The sequence below is a fragment of the Bubalus kerabau genome, chromosome 3, assembly GCF_029407905.1.
Source record: "Bubalus kerabau isolate K-KA32 ecotype Philippines breed swamp buffalo chromosome 3, PCC_UOA_SB_1v2, whole genome shotgun sequence".
NCBI lineage: Eukaryota > Metazoa > Chordata > Mammalia > Artiodactyla > Bovidae > Bubalus > Bubalus kerabau.
Window position 1 is genome coordinate 138,465,059 of NC_073626.1, and position 15,353 is coordinate 138,480,411.

General features: G+C 37.8%; 1 protein-coding gene across 1 annotated transcript in view; it reads right to left on the bottom strand.

Moving 5' to 3' along the window:
* Nucleotides 1-15,353, bottom strand: part of DNAH7 (dynein axonemal heavy chain 7) — a 255,094-nt gene that overhangs the window by 179,366 nt on the left and 60,375 nt on the right. Inside the window, exons 15-19 of the mRNA XM_055572973.1 lie at nt 13,553-13,631; nt 8,218-8,442; nt 5,634-5,780; nt 3,148-3,833; nt 505-691 (exon numbers count right to left, since the gene is read on the bottom strand). Of these exons, the coding sequence (XP_055428948.1) occupies nt 505-691; nt 3,148-3,833; nt 5,634-5,780; nt 8,218-8,442; nt 13,553-13,631 (1,324 nt within the window). The remainder of the gene's footprint in view (nt 1-504; nt 692-3,147; nt 3,834-5,633; nt 5,781-8,217; nt 8,443-13,552; nt 13,632-15,353) is intronic.

Sequence of the window (15,353 nt, forward strand, 5' to 3'; positions counted from 1 at the left end):
TAATTTCTCCACTGTATCTGTGCATTGCTTGATTGATAGACTGCATTTTGTTTATATTTATTGGGCTCTTTAGATATATATATTTATCTTTGCTGCTCTTTTTTTTTAAGTCCCTACAGAGAAACTTCTTGATTGAGTGGTTGGCATTATGCTTTCTTTCTCACCGCAGAGCAGTTCAGAGGTGGTGCAGCCATAATGTGGGAGCCAGAGAACAGACAGGACACCCCATGCTGGGTGTGCGTTGCTATCTTTCTACCAGAGCATCTGGTAGGAACCACTGCTAGAACCACTGACATTAAATAATGCAAGTTCAATTTGGACCTCAAGAAGTAATCAGGACAGAACATCTACTTTCATTTTGATGTTTCTTGCTCCTGGGATTCTAAAATAATATCTAATGTGGGATATTAGATATGCGGGGAAAAGACAATGGCTTACTTGGATTGTTTTGAAAAAAATGTTACTTCGACAAAAATAATCATGTTCTCACAGATTTGTACCTACTTGTAGGACACTTTTCATTATATCTCTCCATGTTTTATCCACCGTTGTAAATCGCCTCCCTTCCTCAGGCATTTGAGACATAATGTCTGGAGAACTAAAAATGGGCTCCAAATACAGCCACGTGGCTTGGACCTTGAGCCATTCATCCAGAATCTCCTGAAGCAGCAGGAGCTTGCCCTCCCACTCCCTGAGGAGCAAAACACAGTGGTGCTTATCAACAGCAAATCAAGAAATGTTTCACACGCTAAAACTTAAAACTAGACTGTTAACAGTACATGCAATGTTGTTATGCCAATTTCCATTCATCCACCTACAATCAAAGATAAATCACTAGATTGGCTCTATAAAATCTGTATCTAAATAATAGCATCAACATTTATGCTAATACAGATGCACCTATCTACAAATGGGTTGGTTTCTATATATGTCATCTCAATAAACCTTTCTGCAATCCAATTCCATGCCAAAGAGTATGAGTTAAGAATGAGATTTTGGGGATAGTAATGGTATTCTCAATCAAAGGCACTCTGAACTTCTTCTTAGGAAAGGTAATTACATCCAAGATTCATTCTGGATGAATGAATTCTGTTTTTTAATTTTTTAAAAAATTTGGATGCATAATGGCTATCTTTCCAAGAGAAAATATTCCAATTGATAAGATATAACAGGTATTTAAAGAAAATCCTACACAATCATAAGTATATTCTGTTCTGTTCAGTTACTAAGTCATGCCTGACTCTTTGTGACCCCATATATTAGTGTGGCATTTTTGAATTAAAATGAATTATTGGTTCATTTAAAATACAGAGGGAAAAATGACTAAATTTCCTTAAGAATAAATATTATAATTACAGCATAAACTAACAATTTTACAATCACAATTCTAAGGTCTTTGTGTGTATTTGCTCTATCCTCACAACAACCCTCAGAGGCAGGGTCCAGAATGTAATATACCATTCTAAAGGAGATCAGCCCTGGGTGTTCTTTGGAAGGAATGATGCTAAAGCTGAAACTCCAGTACTTTGGCCACCTCATGCGAAGAGTTGACTCATTGGAAAAGACTCTGATGCTGGGAGGGATTGGGGGCAGGAGGAGAAGGGGACGACAGAGGATGAGATGGCTGGATGGCATCACTGACACAATGGACGTGAGTTTGAGTGAACTCCGGGAGTTGGTGATGGACAGGGAGGCCTGGCATGCTGCAATTCATGGGGTCGCAAAGAGTTGGACATGACTGAGCGACTGAACTGAACTGAACTGAGGGATATTAAGGTACATAGAGGTAAGCATCAAGCTAATGAACAAAAGAGCCAGATTTGAACCTAGACAGTTGTAATCACTATGCTATGAGATAACATAGCCATAAAGAAGAATGATTGGTTAAAGGCAACAAAACTTAGATATGGGATGGCTTTATGTGTAGATTAATATATTACTCAATCATTTATACGGAGAAGGCAATGGCAACCCACTCCAGTACTCTTGCCTGGGAACTCCCATGGACAGAGGAGCCTGGTGGGCTGCAGTCCATGGGGTCGCACAGAGTCAGACATGACTGAGCGACTTCCCTTTCACTTTTCACTTTCATGCATTGGAGAAGGAAATGGCAACCCGCTCCAGTGTTCTTGCCTGGAGAATCCCAGGGACGGAGGAGCCTGATGGGCTGCCGTCTATGGGGTCGCACAGAGTCGGACACGACTGAAGTGACTTAGCAGCAGCAGCAGCATCATTTATAAATGGTGATCTGTAATTTTAGATTGTAAACACCAAGAAATGTATATAGGAGTTCAAAAAGTCACCAGGTATTTTAAAATGTCTTTTAAAAATGCCCTTCCTTTCCATGTTCATCAATAAATTTGTCTTTCACACAAGGAAATGAATGCCTTTGCTTCCTTCTGGTGCTCTTCCCTCTCTCTCTATCTAATCCCTGCTAATGCAGAAAATTTCTCACTAGCTAATGAGCTCATGCATAATTCTTAAAAATAGAATCTAGACATGCCACTTTCAGAGAAGTTCAAAAATTACTCTTGATGAACACATTGGAGCAAGCTGGGCAGGAGGCAGAGCAATCAGAGACTGAGCCAACACCAATAGCTGGGCAAGCTCAAGTTTAGGATAATGTACCCATAACCAGAGGCTGATATCTCCAAGCAGATAGCTTTCCCTTGCCATGTAAATTCACAATAAAGATGGAAGTCTGATTTGGATTTACTCTTTTTTTAAGGTGAAATATAAACTGCTTAATACAGATCACAAAAACTGAAAAAAATTGACAGGTCATCTACAACAAACTAATTAGTCTATTTGGAAAAATACATAATATCTTCAATTTATTGTTTATATGTTCTATAAACTATGTTCATAGGCACAAGATTATTTTTGAGCATCAAATATATGAGATCGGGCTGTGAGCAATAAAAAAGAATATCTGGACACTGTCTACTACCTTTGCTCTGAATATAGATGATAGCAAAAAGTATCAAGACTCTTCTAAAAGAAATAAAGGTTAATATCCCTTACAATGTACTATTTAAAATATTAAGTATAAAGTGCAGACTCAATTTTCAAAAAGAACTGTATATTACATATGAGTGATAATTTTGATAACATACTATAAACACTGTCATAAAAATATCACGTTACCTCATTTGCTTTTCATAAGGCTTAATGAAGGGAGATCCTCGCATAGTTTGCGTCTTAATAATGTGGTCATCCAACAACATCTGAATTTCATCAACTGATGACAAAATAGATGTCCCACTTTCTCTATAAGGAAGAATGACAAATTCCATTGCATCCCATTCATTAATCATCTTCTCCATGGCCTTTTCGAGAGAATATTCTTTGCTAGCTGCTTCACTAATACCCTCAAACCTATCTAAATATGGCTCCAGATTCATATCTAAGAAAGAGAAGACAGTGGAATCATCTGCTGGCTGCAGTGGGTAACCAACAATGCTGGACATGGCCTCCCAGTGCCTGGGGCGCAAACCAGGATTACAGATCACTTGAATGAGAGGAATGTGCTGCTTGAAATCTTCCACCTTTGCTCTTACTTTTTTGGTCATTGCCAATGCATTGGGAGTGTCATGAAAGGTTTTCTCCAGCTTATAGAGTCCTCTCCAGTAATTTCCAACGTCTGTTTCTACTTGGTCTGGATTCACCTTGTTATATGGTCCTTCTGTCCATGCTCTATATTTGGTGCTAAATTCTACAGCAGTTTCATAGAGACGGAGATAAGGGTTCAAACCATCTTGGATTTTTTTACGCTGAGGATATATTGAAGGTAGCCAACCAAATGCCTCCTCTTCAGCATTAAACTGCTCAATCTGGAAGGACAAGTATTAAACACACTACTCTGAAAGGGAATGATATTCAAAATTAAGTTTTAAAAATATATCCAATGTGACCCCCCAAAATCTCTCATCAAATGCTGAAGGTAAACTTAAATTAGGCCATACCTGGAAAATAATAATTTCTTTTTCTTATGTATTTTGTTTGCTCATTTTTGCTGTTCCTATTTCTTTTTTATTACAGTTTTCAGAGAACAATGACTTCTTAAGTTAGTTAAAATAGTACATTTATACATATAAAGAAGTCTCTGCCCATCCAGATATACTGAGGATATAGCTTCTTTTATTAATTAATAAGAATTCAAATACTTTTAAACACACAGCATTGTGTTAGGTACTATGGAAAATAGAAAAAAAGTATATTGCAAAGTACCAATTCCAAGGAGTTAGTAATCCAGTTGAGTTAAATACCAGTTACTTATTAAATAAGCAACAGAAGAAATGCCTTAGAACAGTAGCCATTTAATATAAATTGAATAGTATATTTTTTAAAATGCTATCACTCAAAGACAAGAGAGCCTTCTGAAATAGCACAATCATAGATGCTCCTGTAGAGAAGTTACAACTGAAGATGGGTCTTAAAGGTAAGTAACATAAGAGATGCAAAGTGAAGTGAAGTGAGGTCGCTCAGTCGTGTCCGACTCTTTGTGACCCCATGGACTGTAGCCTATCAGGCTCTTCCGTCCATGGGATTTTCCAGGCAAGAGTGCTGGAGTGGATTGCCATTTCCTTCTCCAAAGAGATGCACAGAAAGCATTAATTTCCTCATAGTAAAGTAGTGAAGTTGTAAGGATGTGGGGGGTATACAGGAGTAATCTACTGAATTGAAAAGAGTAAGCTAGATATGCAAATTATGCATGTTACTTAAAATTTCAGTGGCATCAATTTTTAAAAAACTACAATGTCTCTTTTCTCAACATATATTTACACATCTGAGATTACTATAAACTCTAATTACCTGAACTAAAATATCAAAATCTTGCAATGTATTAGAAATGTTAGAGAATCGTAATATGGTCTGTTTTCATATTTTGTTGTTGTTGTTCAGTTGCTAAGTTGTGTCTGACTCTTTTGCAACCCCATGGGCTGTAGCCTACCAGGCCTCTCTGCCCATGGGATTTCCCAGGAAAGAATGGAGTGGCTTGCCATTTCCTGCTCCAGGGGATCTTCCCAAGCCAGGGATTGAACCCACATCTCCTGCATTGGCAGACAGGTTCTTTACCACTGAACCACCACAGAAGCCCGTTTTTCTATTTCCCCTTTTTATAAAAAAATATAATTAAAAATTTAAAACATCTTACATGGCAAAGAGTATGGCTTTTGCCCACCCAGCTTCTAATTGAGAACACTGGTTTCTGAGATAGTGGTATTGGAAACAAAGTGGCTTGATGGGAGAAAACAATGGACCATTAAAACACAGCCATGAAATCTAAACTGGTTTCCATGAAGGTGGGAAATCTAAACAGTAACCAGGTGCTATCACATAATGTAAATGATCAAGTGACACAAAATAAAACTTCAAAAGCAGATGCACATACAACTCTATCTTTAAAATAAAAGAGGAAGGCCCCTAAAATGTTATCACTACCAATAGAAAACAGCAATGCTGCTTCTCTCTGAAGCACGGCTATAAAATCTATTTGTGCCATATATGTTAATCTCTAATTAAATGTCGTTAAATTCTTTGAATCCATTTCTTAAAGGTGAATGCCCAATTAAAAGTCAAATGCTCTTTCTGTTGAACTAATTCACCCTAGAAGAATTTTTAAATTATACCTTGTCTGCTGCTAAATCCAACTTTCCATTCAGTGTCTGAGCCTTTTTCAGGTACCGTTGTACATCCTGAAGATCTCCAAAGGAGTAAAATTCTTCTGACTGTTTAGCGTAACTTTCCAATTCCTCAACAAACCGTTCACACCGTAACTAATAAAAAACAATTTTTTGTTACTATTTTTAAGAGTAAAAAACCCTTAAGCATCAAGAGAAAGTTTTGGAATTTATAAGGGTTATCAGAATTATTACACTTCATCACTGGCAAAATATAAAGAAAGGGACGATCTTGAAGATGACTGGGATCCAAAACATGTAGAATTTTTAAGAGTCTGGATTTAAAACTAATGGGTTAAAATTCCTATTATTCATAAATCAGAGAAAGTTTACCCCTCTTATCATCAATGTAAGAAATTCTAACTAATAAAATGTATAAGAACAAACAATGGTATTTTTTAGTATGCTATTATATATTCACTTGAAAAAAATCTCATGATAATCAAGTATGGGACTAAGAGAGCTCCAATTTTTTAAAGACTTATAAAGGCAACTGCAGCATTTTTTACTAACTGGAAAAAACTGAATTTCTTTATTTGCATTCTAATATTTAGATATCTCTTCTATTAGTAATGCTAAAACAAGGCATTCTGAATTTATTTTTCTTGTCCCATGAGTTCACTTCACAGGAAATAAAGAAAAGAAAAATATATACAGATTTAAAAGCCTAAAAACTAAACCCTTCCAGTGTAAAACAAACGTGTGTGTTTTTTTAATGAGAGATTTCTTCCAAAATTGTCATTGGAAAGACACTCCAAATTAAATGGTTCTTAAGAGCTCTTAATAAAACACTCAAAACTCAAATCTAGGTTATTAAAAATAATTTTATATTTTATAGATTATCTAGATTGATTTCTGTCCTCTTTAGTTTCCTGGGCAATTTATTGCTCTGGCCCAGTGAGAGAAGGAAAATGAGAAGAAAAATTCATTAACGTCAAGTACAGTTTGTAGAATGGTATACATTACCACAAAGTATAGATAATTCTGGGTCACCCAGTGATTTCCTAAGAATCTATTATATTGTAGCATAAGCATCTAATATTCATGATGTTTTCTACAGGTTTTAAAAAATTCTGAAGTGGCCTAAATGTAAAACAGAAATAAATACTTAAATATATATACCCTTACAGTTTAAAATGAAGGATTAAGAAATTTTTAAGTCTATAATTTATTCTCCAAACATATTCTGCCAATAAATTGTATTTGCTATAGTGTGGCAGACAGAGGCTGGGCTTGCTATCAAAGAACAGCTCTTAAAAAAAAAAAAAAAAGAAAGAAAAAAAAAAGAGCAGCTCTACTGGCTGACTTGAAACAAGTCTGTTCACCTTCACCTGGGAACCTTAAGTCTCTTCATCTGCAAAATGAGACTGAAAATACGGTGTCATTTATTCAGATCATAGCTATGAAGCACTCATGGCATTTCTGTGTGTCAGGCACTGTGCTAACCAGGAGGGTTAAAAAATAGAGAAAAAGTAAAAATAAAAGTCCTGCTATCAAAGAGGTGACCAACTGGTGGGAGAAAAACTGAAAATAATAATATAATGAGCCCAATGGAGATGTGTTGAAACTACCATGGGAACAGAGGAGAAGAAGCACTGAGGTCTGACTGAAAGGGCTTCTCTAGAAGTCAAGGACTTTGCAGGATAGACAGGCGTGTGTGAGGGACAGTGGGGCACTCCAGATGAAATGGGGGGTGTGGGGCTTCCCCGGTGACTCGGTGGATAAGTATCTGCCTGCCAGTGCAGGAAACACGGGTTTGATCCCTGATTGGGAAGCTCCCACATGCTACAGAAAAACTCAGCCCATGTGCCACCACTACTGAGCCTGTGCTCTAGAGCCTGTGTGCACAACTGCCAAAGCCAGTGCATCGTGGAGTCTGTGCGCTGCAACAAGAGGCACCACAGTGAGAGGCTTGTGCACTGCGACTAGAGAAAAGCCTGTGCAGCAATGAGGACCCAGCGCGGGCAAGTGAATAACAAACACTAACAACTAGAAGAAGAAGAAATGGAGAGTGTGGGCAAGAGATGGGAGGTGTAGGAGAGTGGGTACCAGAAGTTGCTCAGGGCTACTGAAGAGACAAGAGCGAGGAGTGGGAAGAAGTAGGAGATGAGGCTGGACAGACAGGGCGAATCACAAAGCATCTTGTTTGTAGGACACACACAAAAGGTTCAAATTACTGAACATCAGAGTTGGTGGAGTACTTAGGCAAGTTGGCGATTACACAGTGTGAAGGCATACCTCACCAAGGGAGCTTTGGCCTTAACAAAAGTAAACTCAAGAGAGTACTATAAACTGTGTAAGACAATATTTTTATTAATGGTCATTTGTGGGCAGTGTATTAAAAAGTTTTCTCCCTTGAAAAAATCAAGAAATGATGCCACATTCATCCAGTATGCATACTATCTTCTACTAAGATTAATGGGAAGAGAGAGCTAAGATATGTGAACTGTGAAATAGAGGCGCTGACAGTGCTATGTAGGAAGCTAAATATTTCCAGAAAATGAAAATAATTTAAAATATCCATGATGCCTACCTTAAGACCTTCTTGATATTGTTCTGTTTTCTCCTTAATGATTTTCCTATGTTCATCAAAAATTTCTTCCATTCTTCCATACCACTGGAAGACATTATTATTTAGCCTAATGTCAGCTGGGGAAAAGTTGGTACACTCAATGAGGAAGGTGAGGCAGTTTTTAGAATCCACCAATCTTTGTCCCAGTTCAACCATATCAACTGTCTCTACTTTCTGAATATAAGCCTGAGGGGAAAAAAATTACAGATGGCATTTTAAGGAATAGCTCATGTCAAAAAATAGCCTGCAGAAATACATTGCATAAATATGTACAGACTTGTTAGAAGGACAGGCTTTTGGTTTAAATAGGGGACTGCAGCACAGTCTGCTTCTCATCCCTCCTGAAAACCTTTACTGACAGAGCAGGGGTTGGGGGGACAGAATTACTAAACAACAGACAAAAAGCACTGGAAAACCAAGGAATGCTGCAGTTCTCTGGAACATAAGAAGCAGACGCTGAGTGATACCATTAATTCTTTCAGAATAGCATTTTGTGGCACCTACTGTATGTCTGATACTGTGCCAAGTGCTGGCAATTCAGTGTGACAAAAACAGACCTGGGCTTTGCCCTCAGAGAGCTTAAAGTTTAGTGGAGGAGACAGTCACATAACCATTGTTAACAAATGTAAAATTGCAAATCTGCATTGGACAAAAGTACAACAAGACTTTAGTTATAAAAACTAAAATATGGACTTTCCTGGTGACTCAGACAGTAAAGAATCTGCCTGCAATGCAGGAGACCAGGGTTCGATCCCTGGGTTGGGAAGATCCTGTGAAGGAGGACTTGGCAACCCACTCCAGTATTCTTGCCTGGAGAATCCCATGAACAGGGTAGCCTGGTGGGCTATAGTCCATGGGGTCACAAAGAGTCAGACACAGCTGAGCAAAAAACTAAAATATAACTATAGACATATTTAACAAGGAATGTGCCAAACCTATTAGGAAGACTACAGTACTTTATTGAGGGACATTTTTAAAGCACCAAACAAATATTGAAATACATATTAAGACATAACATTATAAAGATGTAAATGGTGGCTACAGTAAAGAATCTGCCTGCAATGCAGGAGACCTGAGTTCGATCCCTAGGGTGGAAAGATCCTCTGGAGAAAGTGAAAGTTACTCGGTTGTGTCCAACTCTTTGTGACCCCATAGTTACAGTCCATGGAATTCTGCAGGCCAGAATACTGGAGTGGGTAGCCCTTCCCTTCTCCACGGGATCTTCCCAACCCAGAGATTGAACCCAGGGTTTCTGCACTGCAGGCCAATTCTCCTTAGTCCCCAGTGGACTTCCCTTGTGGATCAGCTGGTAAAGAATCTGCCTGCAATGCGGGATACCTGGGTTCAATTCCTGGGTTGGGAAGATCTCTGGAGAAGGGAAAGGCTACCCACTCCAGTATCCTGGCCTGGTGAATTCCAGAGACTATATAGTCCATGGGGTCGCAAAGAGTCAGACACGACTGAATAACTTTCACTTTCACAGTCCCCAGTATCACATCTGTAAGAATCTTCATCTCTAGAACACAAAAATATCTCAAGAAAGTATGTTACAAGATAGTATATATAAGCAACAGTTTGGCAGAATTCTAGTTTATATCCCCCAAAACAGAACAGATTTTAAAATTCAAAAATAACAATTAGTTTTATTTAACATGTTACTTTACTATTTAAAATTCTTTACCAGTTGAGCCATAAGGGAAGCCCAAGAATACTGGAGTGGGTAGCCCATCCCTTCTCCAGGGGATATTCCCAACCAAGGAATTGAAATGGGGTCTTCTGCATTGCAGGTGGATTCTTTACCAACTGAGCTATGAAGGAAGCCATTCCTCAGGAGAAGGAAATAGCAACCCACTCCAGTATTCTTGTCTGGAGAATTCCACGGACAGAGGAGCCTGGTGAGCTACAGTCCATGGGGTCGCAGAGAGTCAGACACGACTGAGCGACTGACAGTTTCTCCTCCAGTCTAGAAAGCCAATGCAATTTCGATCAAAATTGCAAGGGTATTAAAAGAAACTAAATTTGATATGATTCTAAGTCTCTGAAAGTACTCAAGAGTAAATATTTGAGAAAGAAAGAAAGTGAAGTCACTCAGTAATGTCCAACTCTTTGCGACCGCATAGACTGTGGCCTACCAGGCTCCTCCGTCCATGGGATTCTCCAGGCAAGAATACTGGAGTGGTTGCCATTTCCTTCTCCAGGGGATCTTCCCGACCCAGGGATCGAACCTGGGTCCCCCACATTGCAGGCAGATGCTTTACCCTCTGAGCCATCAAGGAAGCCCAAATACTTGAGAAGGCAAAGATAATCATGAAAAAGGGAAATGATTATCTTGCCTGGAAAATCCCATGGACAGAGAAGTTTGGTAGGCTGCAGTCCATGGGGTCGCAAAGAGTCAGACATGACTGAGCGACTTCACTTTCACTTTTCACTTTCATGCATTGGAGAAGGAAATGGCAACCCACTCTAGTGTTCTTTCCTGGAGAATCCCAGGGACGGGGGAGCCTGGTGGGCTTCCGTCTATGGGGTCGCATAGAGTCGGACACGACTAAAGTGACTTAGCAGCAGCAGCAGCAGCAGCTCTGCTAAACAGCAAAATGCACTATATAGATGCAATAATTTAAACAGTTCCTGTTCTGGCTTCAGGAGTAGAGAATGGACAAGAATAGAGCTCAGAAATAGATTCAAGTATGTATGGAAATTTACTGGTGAATAAGAGGCATTTCAAATCAGGAGTGAAAAGACAAATCATTTAATATATTGTACTGAAGTAATTGGCTATTGATTTTGGAAGAAACTAAGAGGCCTATTTACTTAGTAGAAGTACAGAGAAGGTACACTATTAAGTGAATAAAATAATTTGTAGGAGTAATGATTGTATTTTTGCAAAAGCAGATCTCTTTTTGTGTGAGTGGGTGAATATATGGGGGGGGGGTGTGTGTGTGTGTGCACGCATGTGCATGCACTTGGAAGTGCCCATGTGTATGTACTTATATACATGTGGTTCTCTCAAAGTTCTTTTGAACCATTAACTTATGCATATATCTTAAAAATATAAATGGTGAAGGAAACCTACTACCCTACAGAAAAATGAGAAAACTGGCAATTACTTATCCCAACCTGTGTTATATCCCATATCTCCCTGTCCAGGAAGTAAGTACCTTTTTTTTTATGCTTTTAAAGTTCTTTTAAATTTCTTATAACCAGCTCTCTCTTGCTCTTCCTTTTTGTCACTCTCTGCTATCTATCTATCTACACACACACACACACACACACAATTGAAGAGAACCCTCAAAGAAAGAAATTATGGAAAAGAGGAACTTTTATTTCATACAATTCCATATTATTTTTCACTTTTATAAATAAAGAGAAAAAGAGAGTATCATGGAAACATACATTACCATATGTAAAATAGATAGCCAATGGTAATTTGCTGTATGACTCAGGGAACTCAAACTGGGGTTTGGTAACAACCTAGAGGGGTGGGATAGGGAGGGAGGTGGGAGGGGACATGGGTAAATCTATGGCTGATTCATGTTGATATTTGGTAGAAATCAGCACAATACTGTAAAGCAATTATCCTTCAGGTAAAAAAAAGACATTGTCTTGAAACCTTTCATATGTCATTCTAATTAGGCTATTTTTTTTGTTGCAAATCCAAATAAAGGTCTAATTGAAAATACATTGTTGCAATTTGATTAATCAGCTTTCTAAGCAGTCAAACAATTGGATTTTTATTTCCTCTTACTGATAAAAAATGACTGACTTCTGTATTGAGTAAAATGAGATGTTTGTGACCTTACAGAAATAAACTTTTTCAAGATACAGAAATATAACATCAAGTAGTGAGTCCTATTTGCTAATTCTGTTAAACGTTGCTATAAACAGAAATTCACGCCAAATAACTCCAAGTTCCTATATAATTCCAGTGATGGCTAAGGGGGTAAATAAATAACACTCTTCATACTCAATATTCATTATTTTTCAAAGGAATTTCCAGCTATGGAACTCTCTAGCTACCTTTAAAATCATTCATATTAAAATATCACTTTTACAACAACTAACATAAAATATAAAAGATTCTAAAAAAAATACCATAGGTATGTTTGTATTTGAGACACACACATATATTCAGGTGCCAAGAGCCCCAATCCAAGTATAACTACTTGAGGAGGAAATAGAGGAATTATATATATAGAAGCTGATATATAAAAGTTGGTTCTAATGATTTTAATAACATTTTCTTTAAGTGATTAATTTAATGTACATAATCATATGAACTCCTTTTATAATTTCTTACCTACACAAACTTTTGAATTATTTTACATGTTTCGCTGGTTTGCTTAAATATTTTAAAATCTAGAAACACAAGGTTCTATTTTGAATCTTGCGATTGCTAGAAAAGGGGAAAAAAAACTCCTATAAAAGCTTAACGTTACACAAATGGAAAAGATGATTAGCCAGGTGTCTTATATTATTTTATTCACCATCAGGCAGACCTCAAGCATAGGAGACTTATCTAATATTTTCAGTACCATAAGTCCTATGCTCAAAATATTTTTCAGCAAACTACCACAGAAATGTTTAATATATGATAGAATAAAAGATAACCTATAGAAAACAAAGCAAAACATTACTTAAGGATTAAACATTCATTGATTTAAGAAATGAAGGATGACCACATATCTCAGGTTTCCCAAGACAGCCCTGATTTATGCCTGTTAGCATAGTAATGATTATTAATAGTGCTCTCAAAAAGATCCTTGTAGACAGACGACTGCATTAATAACTCCAATATTTCACCTCCTCCACTATCTAATCTTAGAGTGTCCTCTCACAGACTCTGTGGCCTGTGACTTGCTTTGGTCAATAGGTTACTTGCTATTCTGACACAAGTAGAAACTTAAAAACCATATTGCAATTGGGCTTGCTTTTCTGTCTCTATCGCTCCATGAAAACACGCGCAGGTGAGACTGCTGAAGTTTCAGAGGAAAGTGAAGCAGAAGAAACTTACTGAAGATAATGATAATGGTCAATCCAACTGAGAACTAGTTGATCTGACTAAGTCAGAACCATCTAGGAGTATCCAGCCTGCATCACTAAGCTTCAGAGAGAGAGAGACAGACAGAGAGAAACAGAGAGACAGTGTATGTGTGTAACTTACAATTTTAAGCCTCTGTTTTAACTTTTGGAATGATTTGTTACTATATTATCATGTCAATAATTATAAAAAACTGGGAAAAATAAGCAAAACAATTTACTCACACACATATGACTATACAGAGCTTATAAACAATACCTTCATTTCCATTAGTTCTGCTGTATTTGGAGGTGTGCTAAGAGCTTTTTCAGATATCTTCTCAAATTCCTCACATAATCTGAAAAACCAGACAAAAGCCATTTATATAATTAAATTTTATTCCTAAATATATTCATGTATACTATTTTAATATTCCATTACATGAAAAATAGTTAGATTATCTTATGTATATAACATCTAATTAATTAAAAGCAAATTTGTGCTCAGTTATTCATTCAATACACATTTAATCATTCATCATGTTCCTAACTACTGTATTAAGTGACAGAGATACAGAAACGTGGAAGATGTAGTAATGGTTCTCAGACAGTCCACATTCCAGTATGAAAGACAAGACTATGAACAATCACTTCCAACCTAGAGTTTCAAGGATGCTACCAGAGATTTAGTTGAGACGGCACAAAAAGGTGGTCTACTTGGAAGGCACGGTTAAAATGGGCCAGTGTGCTCAGAAACTTCTGGTAGTATGCAAATATTTCCTACTGACTTGAGTTGTGGGCAATACAAATAATGAACTTACCATGAAATAAAAAAAAAAAAAGAGTTGTGAGAGGTTAAGAAAGTTGAGATAACGTGTAGAAATTTATTCAAGAAGAATGGCTGTGAGGTGAAAGAGAGGGAATGAATAGTGATGATGTTGAGTTGAAGTGGAGGATGGAGAATGGAAGAGGGTTTTGAACATGTTTGCAAATTTCAGAGGCAGATTCAACAGTTAAGGAGAGATTTAAGATGAGACACAGAGGGGACAACTCAAAAACACAGGTCCAGAGAGATGGGAGGCAATGAGGCTGGGCTTATGGGTGGAGACAAGAACACTGAATGGTTGCCAGACTCTTGCCCTGTGAGAATGTGGGGGGTCAGACAGGAAGGGGTCTGTACAGAGGTGAGTTGAGACACATGAGAGCAAGGAGTTGAGGGTATTTGTACCTAACAGTTCCTATAATAGTCCTGGTGTGTCCTCTGTACATACTGTGAGTCTGGTGAGAGGCATACTTAGGAGAAAAAGGGAAAAAGTAGAACCAGCATGAGCTCTAGGGGCAGCTAAGAGGCAGGGAAATAGCTATGAAATAAAATATTTCACTCAGCATGAAATGTTATAAGTAAAAGACATATTCACTATTCTACACTTGCAGAGGAAAAGGTACTTTAAGATGAATGTATGATTCTGGGTCTTAGATAAGCCACCCAAGTCCTAGCCCTTTTTCATGTGGTGCCACCCTCTTCAGCCTCTCCCCTACCCCACCTCTCATCCCTCACAGTATCTGTGAAAGCAACATAACCCACTCCTTGTTCCTGGAGCACATCATGCCATTTCATACCTCACTTGCTTCTACATACTATATCCTCTAACTGGAATTCTCTCACCCACATTGTTCACTTGGTGGACTCCTACTCAACCTTCAAAAGGAATTCATGTATCACTGCCACTTTTCAGCCTTCCCTGATTTTCCCCTCTCTTCCAACCTTCACTGTGAAGGAAATTGATCATTTCCTTCTCTACTGTTCTTTCTCTGTGGTTCAATACACCCTATTGTAATTTACTGGATTGGGTGTCCACTTCTGCAATGTAACTTCAGCAGCTTTGTTCATAGTCTATGTCCCTAATGCTGTACCTGACCTTGCTCCAGGCTTATACACAGGCTAAAAGAAATATTTTTAATAATATTTCCTCTAATACTATAACTATAAAAATTCTGATTATTTGGGGGGTTTATTCCATGTAACTGATACCAGGAAAGAGGCTCATGGAGACACATTATCACCAGTGTTAGAAAACTAC